At 38.2% G+C, this 23,558-nt stretch overlaps 1 protein-coding gene across 11 annotated transcripts in view; it reads left to right on the top strand.

Annotated features, from left to right (window-relative positions):
- The window catches only part of BBX (BBX high mobility group box domain containing), a 289,089-nt gene that overhangs the window by 187,568 nt on the left and 77,963 nt on the right, over positions 1-23,558 (top strand). For 10 of the 11 annotated variants that reach the window (XM_036448441.2, XM_036448442.2, XM_045584016.1 and 7 more), the window contains 2 exons: positions 5,820-6,062; positions 19,644-19,839. In XM_036448441.2, coding sequence (XP_036304334.1) covers positions 5,820-6,062; positions 19,644-19,839 — 439 coding nt within the window. Of the gene's footprint in view, positions 1-5,819; positions 6,063-8,689; positions 8,713-19,643; positions 19,840-23,558 lie in introns of those variants that run through there. The other variant, XM_036448449.2, reaches the window with a different exon arrangement.

Raw genomic sequence — 23,558 nt, 5'->3', positions numbered from 1 at the left:
TCCACTCTGATCGTTATTATTTCCTTCTTTATACTTATTATAGGCTTTTATTATTATCTTTCTAGTTATTTAAGTTGTAGGGTTAGATAATTTATGAAAAGTTTTTCTGGTTTTTTGAGGTAGGCCTTTAGTGCTATGAACTTCCTCTCAGGAATGCTTTCACTGTGTCCCATAGATTTTGGATTGTTGTGTGTTAATTTTTATTTGTTTTCAGGATGTTTTTTATTTCTTCCTTGATTTCTTTGTAACCCATTCATTATTTAGTAGCATGCTATTTAGCCTTTCTGTGTTTGAATGTTTTTTTGTGTGTGCTTTTTTGTTTGTTTTAACTGATTTCTAATTTTATGCCATTTTGATCTTGATATGATTTCAGTTTTCTTGAACTTGAGAGACTTAATTTGTGTCCTAACCATGTGGTCTATCTTTGAAAATGTCCCATGTGCACTTGAGAAGAATGCATATTATATAGCTTTGGGGTTAAATATTCTGAAAATATTAATTCCATTGGATCTAGTGTGTTGTTTAGGATTGCTGTTTCCTTGTTGATTTTTTTTGTCTAGCAGACTCTTCAGTGATGTCAGTGGGATGTAAAGTCCCCAGTTATGATTGTGTTACTGTCAATCTCTCCCTTGAAATTCTCCAGGATTTTTTTATATATATATTTTTGAATTTTCCTATATTTGGTACATAAATGTTTACCATTGTTATATCCTCTTGTTGTATTTATCCCTTTAGTATTATAAAGTGGCCTTCGTTATCTCTTGTTATGGCCTTCACTTTGAAGTTTATTTTGTCGGATATAAGTATTGCCACCCCAGCTTTTTTTCATTTTTTTTCATTTTTATTTGCTTGTTAATTTTTTCTCCATTCCTTCACTTTTGTGTGAGTCTTTGTTCTGAGGTGGGTCTCTTGTAGTCAGTTTATATATGGGTTGTGTTTTCTTGTCCATTCAGCTACCCTATGTCTTTTTACTGGAACATTTAAGCCCTTTACATTTAACTTTATTATTGACAGGTACTTATTTATTGATATTATTATTTTTTATGCCTGTGTTCTTCTCTTTCTCTCTATTTACTTTTCTTACAATAGTCTCTTTAGCTTTCTTACAGTGCTGGTTTGGTGGTAATAAACTGTTTTAGCCTTTGTTTTGTCTGTGAAGCTCTTTATTCCATCTTTGATTTGGAATGATAGCCTTGCTGGATAGAGTAGCTTTGGGTTCAGTTCCTTGGTTTTTATTACCTTGTATACTTCATGACATTCCCTTCTGTCCTGAAGTGTTTCTATGGAGAAGTCATCTGACAGTCAAATATGAGCTTCCTTGTAGCTAACTTTCTGTCTCTCTTGCAGCCTTTAAGATTCTTTCTTTGTCTCTAATGTTTGCCATTTTCATTATTATGCGCCTAGGTGTGGGGCTTTCAGGATTCATCTTGATAGTGAAGCTCTGTGTTTCCTGAATTTAAATGACTTTTTCCTTCAACAAGTTAGGGAAATTTTCCTTCATTATTTCTTCAAGTTTTCTATTCTTTTCAGAATCTGCTCCTTCTGGTACTCCCATGAGGCAATTTTTTTTTTTTTTTTTCCATTTTATGTTTCCCAAAGCTTCCTTAGATTCTACTGCTTTTTAAATTTTTTTTCCCCATTTGCTGCTCTGAATATTTGTTTTCTACCTTGACTTCCAACTTGCTGATTCAGTCCTCAGCTTCTTCTAGTATACTGTTTAATTCTTCCATGGTGTTCTTTATTTCAGCTATGTCATTCCTCATTTACAATTGATCCTTATTTCTACCTCTCTTTTCATGTTGGTATAGCTCTCATTAAGACCCTAATAATTTGTTTTAAGCTGCTGGTAGTTCTCACTGAATTGTTTGAGCACCTTTATTACCACTAACTCTGAATTTTTATCTAACCAATTGTTTACCACCATTTCATTGAGTTCATTTCCTGGCAATTCCTCCTTTTCTTTCATTTGGGGATTGTTTCATTGTCTCTCCATTTTGCTGTTCCTTCATTTTATTCCTATGTATTAGATCAAACTGCTATGCTTCTCAGATTTTTGTGGGGTGGACTTATGCAGTAGGCTTTTTATGGGACCCCATGGTGCATTTCCTTAGATCTCCTGAATGGGGTGCTCTAGGAAAGCCTCTTACTTGAGATATTTGAATTCTCCTATTGTGATTGGGTCTTGTTATTATCCCGTTTGTGGATGGAGTCTTCTTTCAGGCTGGCTGACTATATGGCTCACCCCTAACCACATCTTAGGAGCTGTCGTGGAGGTGCTGACCAAACAGAACAAAATACAACACAACAAAACACTAACCAGGAGAAACAAAACAGAAATGTACATGATACCAATACATCACCAACAAAAGCAATCACCAGAGAAGAGAGCATTAGGAAAGAGGGGGAAAAAACAGAAAAAAAAATTTTAAAAAAAGAGGAGAAAACAAAACAAAACAAAAAGCATAAACAAAATTAGAAAAGGAAGGGCTGAATATGTAGCTAAGATGCTGAAATAAAGAAAATTCATATAAACAATTAAAGGAGTAGGGAAAGGAAAAGGGTTTAAAATAAAGGAAAGAGAAAAGAAATGATAATTGGAAAAGGAAAATAGAGAAGATAACAGATAGACCTAAAATAAAATAAACAAGATGAGAAAGCAGGAGAAAAAGGAGCTTCGAGGGCGGGGTGATGAGTAGTGAAAAAAGACCAGTGGGAAAAAATTTGATTCGGAAAAGGGAAGAGGAAAATTAGATAGATGAACAAAACAGCAGACTAGAATAACAACAATCAGGTAGATAATGAAGATAGATTTTTAAAATGTACAAAAGAAAGGAAAGAGAAAAGAATAAACAGTAGAGAAAAAAGGGAAAAAACATTTAAAAAAAACAACTGAAGTGGCCTTCTTTTCAGAGGAGTTTAGTGCCCCTTGGGAGCTCTCTTTGGATCCCACTCTTAGGTTCTGTCTGCTAATTCTGGGTTTCCCGTCAGTCAGGTACTTAGGTGCTAACCACATCAGTGATTGTCTTTTGGCTTTCAACAATCTGCTTGAATCTCCAAGTGATCTACCGATCTACCGCACCACCATTTGTGTCTGTCTCCCCAGGCCAGCAAACTTCCCCTGGTTCCCAGGTCTGGTCTCTGCCTGCCTTTGCCTGCTAGCCAGCTGTCAATCTCAGTCACTAAAAACTCCCTTTCTGAAAGGGCTTTAGGCAGGAGAGGTGCTCCTTACCTTTCAGGCAATGTGGTGGGTGAGTTTCCCTGTCCAAGAGCTATTCCTCAGTGAGTGGCCAAAAATATTACTCCGTCTTTGTCTTGACAGAGATCCTTGTATCTTGTATGCAGACTGAAGGGTTAGGTGGAATTAGTTCTCTGTGTGGGGAAAGTATCAGTATGGTTCCCAGGTTAGTGAGGTGGATGGCCCCTCCTTCAGTCCAGTTACTGAAGGCACCCTGAGACTATTCAAACCCATAAACTTAGCCTCAGATTTTTCTGTCCTCTGAAAAGGTCAAAATGCAGGGTATGGCATGCTGGGCTCCTGAGGGCGGGCAAGCAGTATCACCTAGGGCGGGTTTTTTTCTCTTCCTGCCCTACCGCTTCTGGGAGCAGCTAGTAAGTAGCTCCTCTCAGGAAAAATGCCGTTTTGGTTTTGGGGGCCTATTACCCAAAGATCCTGGATGCTGTTTTTCAAAGTCTCCCTGCAATGCTTCCCACCCCAGCCTCTACTTAGGCACCTCAAGTCCGCATCTACTCCCTGCCCCAAGACCTTGGGTGAGTAGTAGCTACAAATAAAAACTCCTGTGCTGGGTGTGTGTGTGTGTGTGTGTGTGTGTTGGGGGGGGGGGAAGAGGTTGGGGGCGCACAAAGAAAGAAAACCAAAAGGAAACCGTGGCTTGCTTTCCTCCTGGCTCTGTTCCCTGGCCCAGGCTGTGTTGGCGCCAGCAGGTCTGTCACCTCTCCTGGTGGACATTCAGTGGGTTGCTGGTATGGGCTCTGGTGCTCCAGGCTGTAGAGCCCAGCTTGTGTTCTGGGCCTCTGTCTTCTGAGGGGATAGACCCTCCTGAGTCAGCTCCTCAGGACCTTGCCCTTCCTACCAGTCTCCAGGTGTTTTCTGTCCTTCCTTGATATGCCTCCTCCTTGATATGGACCTCAGTTGATAATTATAGCTGAATGTTCTCCAGTATAGATGTATTTCCAGTTCGGCCTGGGTTGAGGTGCACAACAGGCCAGCCTATTCAGCTACCATTTTTCTCCCCATAATACAGTTTTTAATGCCTGATTTTTCTTTAGCTTCTTAGTTTTAGAATGCTAAATAAATATTGCTTGAATATTCAAATTATTGTTAATAATTCTATACGTAATAAGAAAAACAAATCTGTAGCCTTCAACGCAGTAATAGTCTATAATGGATTTCCAAATCAGATTGCTATGATTTATTCTATACTATTTGTGTTTGAAAATAATTGATGGTTAATTAAATGCACTTGCAATACTTACTTTAAACTTAAAAGACTTTTTAAAAAATACTACTTTAAATTAAGCTAGTGATTTGTCCTAGAGTATCTTATCTGTATATAAAAAAATATGGTTGCCTTATACAGTCATTCTCCAAGTGTGATTTTCAGACCAGCAGCATCAGCATCAACTGGGAACTTGTTAGAAATATAAATTAATAAGGCCAACTCCAGAGTCAGAAACTCGGGGAATGGGACCTAACAATCTGTTTTAACAAAATCTTTGAGGATTTCAGTGCCCACCCAAGTTTAAGAACTACTGCCCTACTGTACAATGCAGACCTTGATCTTCTTGATTTTAACAAATAATAAATTAAAGAAATGCTTTTAATAAAAATTCTGGACTTCTGTTCGTGGTTGCAGTGTTTCTAAGATATATTATAAAATCATAATTTAGAATTAGATGATTGATGATGCTAATATATTGTGAGATTCTGTGATCAAAGATATGCTTTAAGAAATTTAATCTTCAGCTAGATGCAGGAAGTATTTATAAGAGGTTAAAAGCAGGAAGACCAGGTCATAGGCTGGAGTGGAGTGAGTTAGTAGCAGTGAGAAACTACCTCCTTGCACAGATGCAGTGGACAGGATCAGAGCTTTGCAGAGTCCTTGAAGACCTTGAATGAAATGAAATGCTTAGAAAAAGTGAGGATTCAGAACTGATTTTGAAGGTTTAGGCCTAAATGAGTTTATTCCTATCACTATAGTATTTCACTAGACAGAAAAATATTTATAAGCTTCAAAATGTACACTGTAGTTATTTTTTTGAATAATATTACATGTCTATTTTGACTTTCACAGTAGGAAGGTCTACTTACGATGTGCACATAAATATTGAGTACTGTATTTAGGTTTTTATGATCTCTTCATGTTAAACATTTTCATATTATAAGCCATAGGAAAGCACTTTAAAAGAGGAGAAAGACAACTCTTAATATTTGTGTACTTCATGTGAATATTTTTGTTAATCTTGAGACTCATATACCACAGAATGGATTTATTCATTCAACAGTTTAGTACGAATGTTACACCAGACATTGAGTTAGGTGCTAAGCAAATACAACACAATATAATATATGCTGTAATAGACTTGCTCAGGTTACTGTAGAAACTAAGCAGGATACATCAGATGTTGTTTACCAACCACTAACTGGTTAGTAATTATTTTAAATATTTTTTTCTCTCAATTTATAAGTTGCTTAAATGTAGCTAAAAAAAAAAAAATACAATTTGAAAACTAAGACTAATTGTTAAAACAAAATTATCCAGGATGTGTTAAACATTTGGCTTTTGTTTGTTTGGTAATAGGTTCAACTTCTTGGAGCTGATGGCCTAGAGCAAGATGTTGCTGAGACTGAAGATGATGAATCACCAGAGCAGCGAGCCCGGAGACCAATGAATGCATTTCTCTTATTTTGCAAACGCCATCGCTCCCTTGTACGTCAGAAACACCCCAGGCTTGATAACCGAGGTGCTACCAAGATACTGGCTGATTGGTGGGCTGTTCTTGATCCGAAGGAAAAGCAAAAATACACAGACATGGCCAAGGAGGTAGGTCCCAATAACAAGGTTTTGAGTTGTGGTTGTGAGCAATCAATCCTATATTCCTCAGTCAGCAAATATGAAGGCCTATCAGCAGGAAGGTGAATCCTGAATTAGGTGTTAAGAGAAAACAAGAGGTTTGTTCCTATTTCTGAGTTCTGAGTTCATCTTTCAAACACTAGTGGAGTGCCAAGAACAATCTATTACCAAGATGTTTTTTTCTCATTGTATGTGCTCTACTGGTTGATAGAGTACAATAGATTGATTTTTATGAATGGTGATTTATTAAGGAATGGGTTTTTTAAAATAGTTTTTCTAGGAATTCAGCTTCTGCTGTCAGAAGGTGCCTGTGGTAAAGATAACAAACTTAGATTACTCCGCTTGTGTCACGGGAAAGAGTTGATCAAGTTCTGATGCCATGTAACTTCGTGACAGTATCTAAGTCAATCTCTGGGTCTCAGCTTTCTTCTTTTTATGTTAGAACTAGAGGCCTGATGCATGAAATTTGTGCACAGGTAGGGTCCCTAGGCCTGGCCAGCAATCAGAGCCAATTAGGTTCCCGCCTCCCTACATCCACACCTCCTCCTTCCCTCACACCCTCAGGGCCCTTGCTGCTGCTGCTCGCCCACCATGTTCTGTGTTTCCCCTGGTGGTCAGCACATGTCATAGCAAGCAATCAAACTTCCATTTTCCCAATCGAATTCCTGAGGGGACACTTTGCATATTAGCCTTATATTTATGTAGATGAGGAAATTAGACAAAAATTTGTATCCCTTCCAGCTCTAACATTTTTTTTAATTTTTAAAAAAGTATATATTTTATTGATTTTTTTACAGAGAGGAAGAGAGAGGGATAGAGAGTTAGAAACATCGATGAGAGAGAATCATTGATCAGCTGCGTCTTGCACACCCCACACTGGGGATGTGCCCGCAACCAAGGTACATGCCCCTTGACTGGAATCGAACCCGGGACCTTTCAGTCCGCAGGCCGACGCTCTATCCACTGAGCCAAACCAGTTTCAGCGAGCTCTAACATTTTTAAATTTTGTAATATATAGAGCTATCAAGGGATATGCTTTAATTTGTTTGTTTTGTAGGGAGTGCAGCATGAATATTTAAAATAGTAAATGTTAAAGGGCAGTGGAATAGGATGTACAGTGATGTGTGCATGCATGTTAACAATGTAAAGGCAGTAGTTTGTGAGAAGCATTTCCGTGCAGGAAGGCTATCAGATAGGTTGGACATTGGTTTTGTAATGATAGCAGTGACTAAACTTCTTCAAAAATTATACACTGGTCTGTTACTAAATTAATCTGAAATTAACAAGAGTTCATTGCACAGGAAAGCAATATCTTTGTGATTAAACCTGAAAAGACTAATTCTAACTTTATTTCTCCAGTGTTGCCACTTGCAGACAATCTTGATTCATGAATCATGAAAACCCTGTCACCCATGTATTTGGTTAAACCTGTGAAAAGATGAACCAGTAGGTGGCAAAATACAGTGTTTCAAATGACACGTTATTAGACATCTTAGTGTGTGGAAAAAAATTATTTTAATTGCTGTGGTTTTATTGAGTTGTTTGACAAGGTAACATGGAACATAAAAAATTTCTTAGGCAATGTTCAGGGAAATTTGAATCCAGAGTTAATGATTAGCCTGCCTATATGCTATGTAATTAATGCTCACATAGGCTTTAGGAATTGACTACTGCTAGAAACAGGATTTTAACTATGTAGAGCATCTAGAAAGTTTAAAATTAATTCCAGCCTACATGGTTTTAAATGTTTCAGTAAATTCCCACTAGCTTAACAATAAATAGTGAAACTTTCTCATTAAATATTGTAGCTTTAGATCTTTTCCTAGTCATTCATGCTTATATCGTAAAATAAACAATTATCTGAAACCTCATAGAGACCTGCATTGGCCTCCTATAATTAAACAGTTGAGTTTGTTTTTGGATTGCTGTATTTGGATAACAAGCAGCTTGTACCAAGTATATTATTTATTCCAGCTACTGCTTATTTGCCAACTCAACAGGTGACCACTTTTAAAAAGAGGAGGTATTATTTTTATACAGGAAATCCTTACTAATTACTTAATTAGAGTTATAGTATTTGCCATAGTGGTGCTGTAATGAAATTGTTAAAGTGGTGCCCTGCAATCTACTACAAGAGATGATCATAACTGATTCTTTATCTTGCGTCTTACCTAGTTTATATATGTTCTTATTAAATGTTGTCTTGTTTCCAGTGCACAGTGTGGATAATTCAACTACTTCCAAAATCATCATAGGATTGGTTGCTATTCATAAGTAATACTTCTTTTTTTCAATTTATTTACTAAGTGGTTTTGAAATTACATTAAAGTGTACGTAATTGTGATGTTGCTTTTTTGTGTGAATGTTGCAGTCTAAATTGGAGTATCAGTTTAATAAACAAAAAACTTATTGCTTCAAGGTACCAGGTCTTGTGGTGGTTGCTAGTGATAAATATGTTCTCAGTTCCTCAAGGTCCTCCTCAGACTATCATTTTTATAATTGCTTTCCATGTGTAATCTTTCAATTTCAGAAACCAATTTAAAGTGTGTTCCCTATTAGGATAAGACATAGTCTTTCAGCATAGTTGACTGTGAATGTGAATGCTGTCATTGTCAATCGAGTAAGAAATACTTAATTTTTTCCTTTTTGTTTTTAAAAGAAACATATTCTAAAATTAGCAGTGAATAATAATTAATACAACTTTAGAGAGATTTATTTATTTATTACCGGCTAGAACTTTCTCTGACCCTTTCCTTGTAAGATGGTGTAAGTGTTGTGGCTCTTCACAGGTTCTGATTTCTGACTGTGACTGCCTGTTGGGACATGCAGAAATAGTTTTACTTTTTCTTTTAATATCTTTATGTACTCTTACAAATATAGGAATACAAGTCTTTCTAACTGCCTAGGATATTGCTGGAACCATCCATTATTCACTTAAACTAATAATTATAATTAATTCACAGTCAGTTTAGAGCACATGTGTCAAACACAAGGCCCGCGGGCCAAATCCGTCCCGCCAGGCCTTGCAATGTGGCCCGCACCACGCTGTCATCACTGCACTCCGCTGCGTTTCCATCACAATGACAGTTTATGACTGTTCAGTAAACCATTCGGCCCGCGATTTAGGCTGGATTTTAGATTTTGGCCCCTTCTCTGATTGAGTTTGATACCCCTAGTTTAGAGGATCACATATCTTGACCTTCACATTGAATGGGATCAGTGCAAAGACGAGGGAGAATCCTGGAAGTCAAGGCAATTTTTAATGACCTTTATAATACAGTCTTCCTTCTTTTGTGGAGAATCAGAGACATGAGGCCGAATGCATGCATTTGTTGATTGATTCATCAACATTTTACATAAGCACAAGCATGTAAAGTCAATTGTGCTTGTCCCAATTCTTTTTTATTTTTACTGTTGTTGAGAATATTACAGATTACTCCCTTTTCCCCCACATTGCCCCACACTCCCCAGTTCCCACCCTGCCCCAAGCCTTCATCACCCTGTTGTCGGTATCCATAGATAATGCCTATGTACATATAAGTTCTTTGATTAATCTCTTCCTGCCCCTCATTCCCACTTCCCTCTGAGATTCCTCAGTCTGTTCCATGTTTGATGAGAGAGAAACATCGATCAGTTGCCTCCTGTTCACCTCCTACTGGCAAGCAAGGTACATGCCCTTGACCGAAATCGAACCTGGAACCTTTCAGCCCACAGGCTGACGCTTTATCCACTGAGCCAAACTGGTTTCAGCTCTGGTTCTATTTTATTCATCAGTTTATTTTTGGTCATTAAGACTCTTTGTTCATTTATTTTGATTTTTAGATTCAATTGATAGGTATTTATTGTGCCATTTTATTCATATTTTTGTTCTTCTTTGTACTAACTGCATTTCTTTTGCTGCTTTTAAGATTATCCTTTGTCTCTAACCTTTGGCATTTTAATTATGATGTGTTTCAGTGTGGGCTTCTTAGGGTTCCTCTTTTTGGGACTCTGTGCTTTGTAGACTTGTAAGTCTATTTCTTTCACCAGGTTGAGGAAGTTTTCTGCCATTATTTCTTCCAATAGGTTTTCAATATCTTGCTTGCTCTCTTTTTCTTCTGGCACACCCATTATGAGAATGTTGGTAGGCTTGAAGTTATCCCCTCTGGGTCACTTACACTATCTTAATATTTTTGGATGATTCTTCTTCTTCTTCTTCTTCTTCTTCTTCTTCTTCTTCTTCTCCTCCTCCTCCTCCTCCTCCTCCTCCTCCTCCTCTCCTCCTCCCCTCCCTCCCCTCCCCTCCCCTCCCCTCCCCTCCTCCTCCCCTCCTCTCCCCCTCCCCCTCCCCCTCCCCCTCCCCCTCCCCCTCCCCCTCCCCCTCCTCCTCCCCCTCTCCCTCCCCTCTTCTGTTTGGGTGTTTTTTGCTTCCTCATATTCCTCATATTTTTGCTTCCTTGATTTTTTGAATCCTTAAACATTATTTTTTACTTCAGTTAGTATATACTTCATTTCTGACTGATCTTTTAAAATTCAAACTAAGATCCTTGCTGTGATGCCAGACAATCCAGTTCTTCCCCTTTTGTCTCTGGGTCTTCCTGAGCCATTACCTCGATGCTGGAGCCCAGAGGGAGGGAGTCTGTGCACGTTCATGTACTAGCCCTTTAATAGTAACTGCTTGGGTCTCCAGCAGACTCAGTGACACTCAGCCATAATCGCCTGGGTTTTTGTTGTCTGGAGTTATGGGGACTTCTCTTTCTAGCTCTGGAACTGTGCACTGGGTGTCTGATGTGGATCTGAGATCCTTTTCTCCTCATGGGGAGGCCTCTGCAGCCGAGCTATTCCTCATAATTTAAAAAAAAAAATGCCGCACATGGGTCTCAGACCAGCCCATTCTATGCCTCTGCTCCTCCTACCAGTCTCAGTGTGCTTTCTTCTTCTCTGGTTGTAGGACTTCCATTCAGCTAGCTTTCAGGTGGTTCTGAATGACGGTTCTGTATTTTAGCTTTAATTTTGATGTGATTGTGGAAGACAATGAGTACCATGTTCACCTGCCCCTCCATCCTGCTTCTCCTATCCCCATCCTCAGAGCAGGGATCTCAGGCTCTTTGGAGTTAGTATCTTGACCATTTGTACATATTTGGAGCTAGGATACTCCTGTCTGTTCGATGTTAGTGCCCTTTTACTGTATAGTGGCTTGCTTTAGATGCCTGAGAGATAAGTAGATTTGAGTAAGTATTACAAAAATGGTAACAATAAAATGTGTCATGGGATTTAGGTAAGACTCTACTTGTACTGGGGTGCGGGTATTTCAGAAAAGGCTTTATGAACTTAATAAAAGCTGGCCTGGGCAGGTAAGAATAAGAGCAGATGTGGGAGAGTAAGAATGAGTTCAAAAATAAGAAAATTTGTTTTGTTTTACCCTAAGCCTAGCATATGTGTAGGAGAATGACAAGAAATGATGATGTTAAGGAAAAATTATGAGACCAGGCTGAAAAGTTTGGAGGCTTAGCTGTATGTCAGTAAAATAGCTATGACATTAAATGTAATAAAATGTAACTTGAATGTAAATTATAATAGCCTTTTGTGAATGTTGGTATCTGTTATCAATACTCCAGCACAGTGGTCGGCAAAAGGTGGCTCCCGAGCCACATGCAGCTCTTTGGCCCCTTGAGTGTGGCTCTTCCACAAAATACCATGTGTGGGCGTGCACATATAATGTGGTTGAAACTTCGTGCAGAGAAGTCAATTTTCGACCTGGGCAAATCTATTTTGAAGAAGTGGTTCTAATGCCGAGCTACACTCAAGGGGCCAAAAAGCCGCATGTGGCTCACAAGCCACCATTTGCCAACCACTGCTCTAGCAAACATTTCCATTACCATAAAACTGCATGGAATTTTTAGTGATTAGTTATTCCTCCATATTTCAAGATAAAATTAAACTGTTTTTGGGTTATTTATTTGCACTAGAGTACTTTTTATAAAGGCCATTCATTCCCTTATTTTGGTTTCATCAGAAATGGATTCTTCTCCAAAAATGATATATTCTTATTTTCTCATGTATTGTAACTCTGGCAAATTTTTGTTAACTGTCATGTATTGTGTTTAACAAAACTTGTATTACATGCTTGCTGTGGCACCTTGTATACTACTGCACTGAGAGGAGCATCTCATTTATCCAGCATCCTTGAGAAACTGATGTTACAAATTGTTGCTCCTTTAAACACTTATTATTTTATATATTTATCCTGGAAATTTTATTTAAAATTTTATTTACATACTTTCTTAATTAAAGTATTCAAGTTGCCTTTTGAATTATGTGAAAATTTCAACTCATCATTTACAAACAAGAATTATTTTATAATCTGTAATATGGTGAGACCTTTGTGAATAATTGCATTTTGTTCACATTTCTGTCTATGTATCAAATGAGACTATTTTGTTCTTTTAAATTCCTTCTTTGCTTTCCCATTGGTCTTTCTTTTGGGTCTACCCTGCACAATATTGACATTTCTCTCCTTTCACTTCTTTTGGCTACCTCTAATGAAATGGCTTACTATCTGTGGGATTTCTGAATGTGGCTTAATTAGAGCCCCCTTCCCACCTCACCCCGGGCCGTAAATAAAACCAAAAGTTTTGGCTCTGTGTTTCACAGTATTCCTTGTTTCTGAACCTTTCCCATTTTTGTGTTCTAGGTATCAGTACTTTCTTACTATATTTTAAAAAATAATCCAGCATTTGTCTTTTAATGGGAATAATCAGTTTCTGAATATTGCTCTGTTTTGTCCAGGTTTCTTTTATGAACTTTTAACTCATTTACTCTTCAGATTAGTCCCATGATTTAAATATTATTTTCCAAAAGCTTAAAATAAGGACACTGAGGCCCAGAAAAATTAAGTGACTTGTCCAAGGAAGCAAGTTAGTAACAGCATAGCAGTGGTTTTCATACTTGGACCTCTCCCTTCTCAGACTTTCCTGAGTTTTCACATCTGGAAAATGGCATTAAAGATGCCTGCCCTCCCAGAGTCAAGATGAAATACAAAAAAGGTGATGTAGGTGTAAACATTCTATAAAGTTTAAAATGCTGTATAAATGTTGGTTTTATTGTTATTCCTGACAAGCAAACTACGTTTGTTTGTATTTGATACTTCTCTACCTAGTTATTACTTAATTTTTTTATTAGGAACTGTGAACACAATAAAGGGCTACAGAAATGCAAAATTTGTCTTTGAAAGAAGAATCAACAAAACTTAAATGTATCATTTTCCCAACTTGGCAGATATTCTCCTATGTGATTAATAGCCCCCAAGAAAATAGATGTTTGGTTAGGTGAACTAATGACTTGATTTCAAAATATCAATTTTCTAATTATTAGTAAACACTATATTTTAAATATTCCAATAAAACATAAGTATAAGGATTTCATAATGACCCCATAAATAGTGATAGACCTCATAGTGAGTGATAAATTGAGAATTGAAACTGAATCCCTTAAAACTCATTTTGATGTTGGTTTCAGATGTTAATATTTATTAGATGACTGAGGGACCTAATTCTGAATCATCATGCAAGATTTTTGCTAGTTTTATAAGAAAGTTTCCGTTAAGAAAGATGCTGTCACTAACACTCAGATTTCTTCTGTTTCTTAAATGTCCCCTTCATCCCCTCCAAGATTGACCTGCTAGTAAATTCTTACCCAGGATGATATCACATCTTCTGCTATGAATCATTTAGTAATATGTTTTGGTGAAAATCAATACATGTAATGAAAATGATAATACTGTTGTCCTCATGAAGGAATTATTACCAGAACTAACTATTTTTAAAGCACCGGTGATATTAAAGGCCAGCTTAAATGAACTTCTGATGTAGAGCTGTGCTGAAGACAACATAAAGCAGGCACAATTACTGACCATATCATTTCTCTTTCTCTTTCATATTTCACATTCCACCTACCCACCTCCATCTCAGTATTTTGTATCGACTAGACATTGGGGATGAAAAGAGCATGAATCAGAGTCACTGCCTTCATATTGTTTGCAGTTATTAGCCACACAAACATACAGGGTGAGGCAAAAGAAGGCTTACATGTGTTCATATGGAAAATAATATACTAATAAGAATAAACAGTTTTAAGTGTTTCCTGTACTTAAAACTGTGAGCCTACTTTTGCCCTACCCTGTATTATTTCTTTTTACACATGGCCCATAAGCCTTTCCTTGGCTCAGGCATGAAAAAATTGTTTTTCAAAGGGATGGTAAAGGGGGAAGCTACCTATGGGTTGAAGAACAAAGGATAGGCGAAAGGCCTGGAGTATGTGTGCCTTTATGGAAAACAGTAAAGAGAAATCACCATGAAGGTCAATACAGTATCACTATCACAATATTAATCTTCCAGAATCTTACATTCAACGTAAATGATCAGTACCAAGATAGTATTCATTAGTCCAGTCACGTACATATTGAGCAAAGGGCTTAAAAATGTGGGTGATAGAGAAAATAGCACACTCCTTGTCTTGAAGTTAATGCTTAGATGGGAAAGCTGTAAATTCATGCTAAGAGACACAGGTCCATGCAAGCAGTGTATGAACTAGTGTGGTCAGAGGCAGAAAGAGCCTCAGGGTGTGAGGATGTCTATCTGTCCCTGAAACTAGGCACCTCATCAATCATTTGCTCTGATTCAATCATAAGAGACAGCAGAAAGGCTTAATCATTTGTGGTGATGATGTTATTAAGGAAAGGAATTATAGAGAAGGCTGAGTAAGAAATGAAAAAAGATTGTATTAGTCTGAAGCAAATAGCTGAGTGAAACTATTACTTAGCATGCTGGTAAACCATGCAGGCAAAAATATCTGTCACAGGATTCAAAGGGCCGAAGAGATCGGCTCCTTGCTGAGGGCAGGAGAGAAATCTTAGTTATCCTCTAATAGCATCCATGTTGGGCTACTGGTACTACCTCAAAAGTAATTTACTAAATACAATTTTTAAACATCCCCTAGTAAAGTAAAAAGTCACCTTATGGTTTCCATTCCCCCCCCCCCCCCCCCACACACACACACACACATTTCCAACTCATTAGATAACCTAAAATGATTCTACTTTACAGGCTTGCTCCTGACTGACAAGGTGCTCAGCAAATGCTGACTCCCTTCTAATCCCAACCACCACTACATTTCATTAACAATAATACTAAATCACTGTATGCAGTAATGGTAGTAAATGCATCCATTTTATGACAGCATTTTGCCTACTTCATATATGACAATGGCATTGCTATATACTAAAGATAAGACTTTATATTAATCTTTTAAAAATATTTTTTATTGATTTTTGAGAGAAAGGGAGAGGAATAGAGAGATAGAAACATGGATGAGAGAGAAACATCCATTGGCTACCTCCTGCACACACCCCTCCCACCCGGGATTGAGCCCACTACCTGGGTATGTGCCCTGACCAGCGGGGAGGGGGGGGGGGCGGAGTGGGGGGTAGGAAGCAGGGGATTAAACCAGTGACCTCTTGGTTCATGGGTCAGTGCTCAGCCACTGAGCCACACTGGCCAGGCACCTTATGTTAATCTTTTAAAAATTGGGTCTTAACATTCACTTCCCAGATCATTGATAAAATTGAAAATTTGATCTTAAATTTATTAACTATTCTACAATAGTTTGTTTTTAAGGGGGGGGGGGGCGGGTTGCTATATAAAAGTCCAGTAGTATTTCTAGTTATTAATACAGTCTAGATCTCAATAGAGAGAAAGAGAATGCCACCCCTGCTGAAGTCCAGTAAGTAATAAGGGACCCTGGAAATGTCTATATAAAAAAAGATAGTTGATTCTGGTGCAAGTATGTGAAATATCGCCTTAAAATAAAATTACCAGAATTTTGGAGGAGAGATTGCAAAGAAAATTACCTGATATTAAAAAAAGAGATATAACACTTTTTATTAATTGAACCTCTAACACAACACATTTTGAGAAAATTATACTTCTCTGTGACAGGCAGAAATCACATTATACACAGGTGAAAGATGAAAGGAAAACTTAAAAAGTGGCACTAATCTCTACTTCCTTAGTTCTAGACCTTTCCCTCACAAAAATTTAAAAAATTTATCATTTATTAGATAATAAGACTCAATAGCATTATCTAATTTGAATTATTGTTGCTTAATTATCTTTACTAGAAAGAAAATTAGAATGTTTGATGTGACAGAACATTGAATTAAGTTTCTGGTTTTGGCAGAACAAAAATATTTTAAGTTATACATTAATCTGCAAAACTTTCATGATAAAACCACTCCAATAAATGTCACACACTTAAAAAACTGACTTAAGTGGCTATGGAATTGCATTGTTGTTCTATTATGGAAAAGTCATAAAGGAAAAACAGAATGTAAGAATTAACTATTGATTCTATTACCTAAATTGGCTGTAAGGATTACCATGGCAGTTTTCATATGTAAAAAAAAATTAAAGAATAATTTTACTCCGTAAGTTGGGTAGTTAGGAGGAAAGTCAGTTTATTAAGTCTGCACTTATAAAAAAATCAAAATGTCAGAATTTCTTTTTAATCTAATTTTGTTACTTTTTAGAAAGTGAGTACAAATCTGGGTGAGTAATATTACCTACATTTCTTAAAGTGTAAAATAGATAAATTCATGTTAACACATTTGAATTGTAAAATGCTTGTTTTGTTTTTAAATGTGTTCACTGAGGTTTAGTAAAATTTCCTTAAATAATTTAAAATTCTCACAAAATAGTTTATGTAATGAATTATTCAAATAGTGTAAAAGTTAACTTTTATCTATATCCCTTTGAAAGATCACAAATTCCAAAGTGGTCAAGATTTACTGTAGTGAGTGGAACTTTCGTAACTGGAACTTTCTTCTTATAAAACTGCCAAATCTATTAAAATTTCTCATGACAAATATGTTAATTTGTTTGATAGTCCTGTGTCACTTTATAGAGTGGTGACCTTTGTCCAAATGACTGTGCATCTGACAAACCTAGCCTGTGTGCCTTCCACTGGAACACAATAGTGATGCATGTGTCTGCTACTTCCATTTTCACCTCTCCCTGACATTTGTCACTTTCCACCTTTGGGCAGTGGGTCAGGCTATTTATCTGCCCAGCTTAATATGTAAATGCCCCTGTGCACAAGTAGAATAGGGCATTTCTTCATCACATTTAGTATCTCCAAATACATTCTGCTGTGTCATGGTAAATTCTAGTGTCTTCCGGTTTTGTGTCCCATTTTAATTATTTTTGTAAGAAAAGTATAACTGTATCTTACAATTTTTCATGCATACCTTCCTCCTATAAGTTTCAACATATCAGTAGGCAGATAACAGATTTTAGTTAAAAATAAAAAGGAAAATTTGAATTAAGATAATCTACACTAATAAAAGAGTAACATACTAATTGACCCTGCCTTCATGACACCCACCAGCCAATCAGAAGTGAGTATGCAAATTAACCCAACAAACATGGTGTGTTAATTTATATACACAAGTGCCCAGTAGCAACTACGCAAGCATTTCATACTTCCCTCGCTGCACCTGGCCTCTCGGCAGCGTGGGAAGGCAGAAAGGCAGCTCCGGGCTGGAGCAAAAAGAGGGCTGTGGTCAGAGCGAAGGCAGTGCCAGCAGTCAGGGAAAGGAAGGCCCATTCTTGCATGAATCTTCATGCATCAGGCCACTTGTTTGAAATACTTCTAAACCAGTGGTCTGCAAACTCATTAGTCAACAAAGCCAAATATCAACAGTACAGCGATTGAAATATCTTTTGAGATCCAAAAACTGACTTCTGCGCATGGGCCATGAAGTCAATTGCACTGTACGTGCGAGCCCATATGTGGTATTTTGTGGAAGAGCCACACTCAAGTGGCCAAAGAGCCGCATGTGGCTTGCCAGCCACAGTTTGCCGACCACTGTTCTAAACCATTGACTAGATACAGTATGATTTTCTATATGATTTAAAGTGAAGTGCTGAGAAAACTTTGTTGTTTGGATTACATATACTTTATACCAAGGGTAAAGGAATCTTTATTTCCCATTGGGCTAAATAAAAAGCTTTGGAGCTTATACTAATAGTTCATTTTACATACAAAGAGACCATTTTAAAAGGCAAACTTATGGGACTAAAAGAATTGCATTAATTTAATAGAGTATTTCCAGCAGTAATGACATAATAGTTGAAGCACGCATGGAAAATCCATTTTATCAGATGATAATTTTTGCCATTCCTATATAATAAAAGGCAAATCAGCTGAACAGTAGAACAACCAGTCGCTATGACGTGCACTGACCGCCAGGGGGCAGACACCCAATGCAGGAGTTGCCCCCTGGTGGTCAGTGTGAGCGCTGCTCAGCCAGAAGCCAGGCTCATGGTTTGCAAGTGGAGTTTGTGAGTGCAGTAGCTATGGCAGACATCCCTGATGGCTCCCAGACAGCAAGAGGACACAGGCCAGGCTGAGGAATGCCCCACCCCCGAGTGCATGAATTTTGTGCACTGGTATATATAATAAATAACAGTAAATAGTTTTTATGTAATTTAGTCAGGAAAGGGGAACAAAGTGGCAGATGTGGGAGGAAAGAGCTACCGGAGAAAGCCACAGGAAGTAAAGGAGAAAGGACACTGTCAGTGAAGGCTGAAACCTCCTAGAAAACAAAGTTTGTGATGGATTAATTGCAACATCACACATTACAGCTCTCAGCATGTTCACATTAGTGAATACCTGTGCTCATTATAAAGCCCTGGGATGTTGGCAAGTGCAGTTACACTTTACAGATGGAGGAACTGAGGCTGAGAAAGGTTAAACAACTTGCTTAATGTCAGGTCCCCAGACTCTGTACCTAGTACTCTGTGGCCTTGCATCATCAAAATACTGAAAGTTATATAGTTTGTTGTCCTACTCTGTTCCCCTTTTTCTATTCTCAATCTTGGTTCATTTACCCTATAGCTGATTATTTTCCTCTGTTAGTTTTGCCTACATCAAAGCACAGGTTTAATTTTTATGGTACTTACCAAAGTGTACAGTAAGCAGAACCTGGTCACTGCCCTGTTCACACTTTGTAATGTGGACGAGATACCATGCTATGCACCTCTGCTTGCAGTAACCCTAGGCATCTGGCGTTATTTCCTATCTGTGGAGACAAAGCTGAGGCCCAGAGGTGTTAAATTCTCCAGTTTGGGTCTCCATCCTTGGCACCATACCCCTAGTGGAAATGTTAGGGTTTTGAATTCTGGTTTTTCTGTCTTCAAAGCCTTTGACTCTTTCCATGACAAATGACTCCATCTCTCCAACAAGGTCTGACAGCTTTTTGTATACTAATAAAATATTGAGGGTTAAAAGATAAAAAAATTGACTGGTTCTGTATCCTCATCCCACAAATGAAATTTTTAGTAAATGAATTCATGTTCTGAATTGTCATCCTACAAGGAAAGCCATTGAAATTACTGAGAGTGGGTTTGTGTTTTCTTCCAATCATTATCCATATTAGGGTAATGACGTGAAGGCTGCTAGAACATTTTCAATCTTTGTGTTCATTAAAACCTGTTATTTATTCTTTATTTATAGTATAAAGATGCATTTATGAAAGCAAATCCTGGCTACAAATGGTGTCCTACCACAAACAAACCTGTGAAGTCCCCAACACCCACTGTCAATCCACGAAAGAAGCTATGGGCCTTCCCGTCTGACTCTTCAAGAGACTTGCCAAGCCCCAAGAAAGCTAAGACTGAAGAAATGCCTCAACTTAACTTTGGAATGGCTGGTGAGTTTGAATACTAATTCTACCAGTTCTTTATTTAGGCAGTACTTTTACCAAATAATACAGAGAGAGAGAGATAGAATAAAAAAGAGAGAGAGAAGAAGAATATATAACCAGTAGGAAATAGTGGCAATATTGCATATCTTAAACCTTTGGAGTGTACATAGAATGCATATGTATAATTAAAGGAGGTGTGAATTCCTGACATTATCATTATGAAAAACAGACAGCAATGTGGATATTGTCAGGAACTCAGGGAATTTTATAATGTAACAAAATAGTTTACAGACATACACTGTAAGCTGAGTAAGCACCTTAGTTATTATGAGTACTTAAAGAGCCACTGTTGTGTAGATCAAATGAGGATGTGATCATCTGAGGCAGGAGTTCTCAACCTTTCTAATGCTGTGACCTTTTAATACAGTTCCTCATGTTGTGGTGAGCATAATGTAAATATCTGTGTTTTCTGACAGTTGAGAACTGCTGCTGTAGAGCCTAAGACCATCGGAAAACACATATTTACATTATGATTCAAACAGTAGCAAAATTCAGTTATGAAGTAGCAACGAAAATAATGTTAAGGTTGAGAGTCACCACAACATGAGGAACTGTACTAAAGGGTCAAGGCATTAGAAAGGATGAGAACCACTGATCTAGGGCAAGAATATGAACAACTTTGTGACAAATGTGAAGAACAACTTTGTGACAAATGCGAGATGTATCTGACAGATGTTTCTTACAGGGAATTCCCATCTTACTCCCTCACCTGCCCCCTGTCTTGTGTGAGCTGAGCAAATTTAAAAGTCCAGATGGCCTCATTTGTTATGTGACCTTTAATGCTCTTTGGGTGGTAAGGAATGCTTAAAGCATTTATAACCGTGAAATAAAGTATTTATACTCACTCTGTAAATGACTCTGTCTTCCAAAAGAGGAATTTTCCAGGATGAAATTGAGAGAGGAAAGCAGTGAAGTTGAGGTTGAGCTATAGGATTCCTACGTTCTTATTACAAGCAATTTTTTTCTAAATGAGAGCACTTAACCATTTGTAATATAGAGAGCTTGGAAATGAGATTGAACAATATTGTGATGACACTTTTTTTTATGGCTAGTAGGCCAAATGCGATTTAATCTTATACTTATAAAAGGGTAATATGCAAATTGGTCAGAACACTGTCATCTAACAACTGATCAGCAGGAAGTGGGGCAGTGAGTGATGATCGGAAGAGGGCTACAGGAGGGCAGGGCAGCAGGTGGAGAGCTATGGGAGGCTGGGGCAGTGAGCTATGTGCATCAGAGAGCTGCAAGCAGCAGTGGGTGGGGCAACCAGATGAGGCAAGTGGCAGCGAGCATGGATTTGTATGCAGGACCACTAATCATAATATAACAAAGTATGTGGTGGTGTCATGTATAAGCCTAAGGAATGTATCTAGATAACAGAGGAATATGCAAATTAGCTTGAACGCTGTAATGTCAGGACTGAACAATAGGGACCTGAGGCTGCATGGTGCCTGGCCCGGGTGAGGGCCCTCAGCCTGCACCCCTCACCCAGCTGGGCTTGACAGGGGACCTCAGGCCATGCCCTCATCCCTGGCACCAGGCTGGAAGACCTCAGGCCGTGCCCCTCAAGCCAGTGCTGGTCTGGGGGACCTCAGGCCACACTCCCTGCCCAGCAGGGACTTGCCCCTCACCTGGGGAGCTTGATGGGAACCTCAGGCGGTGTCCCCTGCACTGGTGCCGGGCTGAGGGACCTCAGACCATGCTCCTGTCCGGCAGCGGGGCTTGACAGGAGACATAAGGCCACTCCCCCCCACCCCAGTGCGAGCCAGGGTTCCTCAGTACGTGCCTCCTGCCCCGGCACTAGGCCTGGGGAACTGAGGCTGCACCGCCACCTGATGAGGCTTGATAGGGGACCTGAGATTGCACCTCCCACCCAAAACTGTGCCACTGCCCAGAGGGGCTGGATGGGGTGGGGCCAGCTGGGTCTGGGTCTCCTGTGTTTTGGAACGGTGTACAGGTGGTGGATGGGGACTTGACTCTAGGCCCTGTGGCATGCCTCACATTCTTACAGGAGGGAGATTTTCATATATATTTTACTAATTTTCTTTCCATCTTTGACACTTCTATTTTAGAGAAAGGGCAAATGGCAATATTAAGATATTTCCTCTAATTAATTCCCTTTTAGTGTGCATGAATTTCATGCACCAGGCTACTAGTTCTAATATAATGGTGGCATTCTAGGAGAAAAAAGTCTTTCAGGTGATTGTTATTTAAGTGTGTGTAGTATAATTCTGGGTGAGCTTCCAAAATGATACTTCTACATATCCCAGAAGAATCAAATCGGAGATCTTTCCTCATTTTAGCTGTCACTTTGTACTATTTTAGCTTTAAACCACTTACTATAGTAGTCTTGGTGTGCATTCTGGACTTCCCACACCATTGGAGTGTTTTATAAAACCTTTTATTATCAGGACCAAAAGAGAATATATGGATAATGGGCTTCTAACTGAATTCTTTCAATTATTATTTATCTTCCATTGCTTTTTATTACAATTTTAAATCTAGGTCATTCTGTGTAGTTTTGTTTTTTGGTGTTTTGTTTTGTCTTGTTTTGTTTTTGCACACAATGGCTCTTTACAAACCAAACATAATTGTAGATAAATTACAGAAAGCAATGAATGGTGTCTGTTTATAGTACCATTTCTGACAGTTTATTAATCTAACTTACATACTTACAAATTAAAAGTGGGACCAGACTTTCAACCAAGATATGTGCGGGTCAGCTTTTAAGAACTGTGCTCTTTAGAGCAAAATATAGGAAAGGAAAAAAAAAAAAAAAGCAACAACACCTTTTTTGCATTTATCTCATGTAAGGGCTTGTGATGGATGTTGGAAATCTGGGATCAGAGCCCTTGTTAATTTAGTGTATACTGTATAACATTGGCTCATACTTCCAGTTACTCCCTTTTCAATACAATGAATGCAAATTAATTTGCCTTTAATTAAAACATGGTCCTTAGCTGTTTCAATCTAAGGGGTACTGTAGGGCTTTTGGGAGCCAGTTTAAGCTTTTCCTCAACATGGAATCTCATTTTTTGTTTTGTTTTCCCAGTAGTTCTTGGCACACAGCATTTTGCTATTTTGAATAACCTCAAAGCAATCAGTTGTATGATTTCCAAGAAGGGAAAGCTATGTAGAATTTAATTTAGAACAAGCCCTCTCAGTGAAAGTAAAGCATATTCTTTATATAAATATATTTTTGATATCTGTAAATAACATTATATAAATATAAATTAACTAGATGCCCCTTGCAGGAAGATTCCTGCAGTAGGGCTTCCTGCTGTGGTCTCTGCTTCCCTGCCTGCTTCCCTTCCTTCTCCCCGCCTTGCTTGTGTGCTTTTCCACAGCTTTGCTCCCTTCTGCAGAGCTTTGCTTCTTTCTCCGCTATCTTCAGTCTTTGCTCTGGCCTGGATATGCAAATCAACTGTAATCTTGGTTGGGTTAATTTGCATACTCATCCTGATTGGCTGGTGGGTGGGGCTTGTTGGTGTGGTCAATTTGCATGTTTCTCTTTTATTAGAGAGAATATAAGGTATGTTGGTAATTTCTTTGTCTTATTTTTTGTGTCATTACATCAAACTTCTTGCAAAGTCACATTGGGGTATAACTTAAAATCATCATATGTGTGTTTCTATTTTACTTTATCATTTGAAATAACAAATTTT

Source organism: Pipistrellus kuhlii, unplaced genomic scaffold (genome assembly GCF_014108245.1).
Source record: "Pipistrellus kuhlii isolate mPipKuh1 unplaced genomic scaffold, mPipKuh1.p scaffold_m20_p_2, whole genome shotgun sequence".
Classification (NCBI taxonomy): Eukaryota; Metazoa; Chordata; class Mammalia; order Chiroptera; family Vespertilionidae; genus Pipistrellus; species Pipistrellus kuhlii.
The sequence above is the reverse complement of the archived record's forward strand: the minus strand, read 5'-3'. Positions and strand labels throughout refer to the sequence as shown.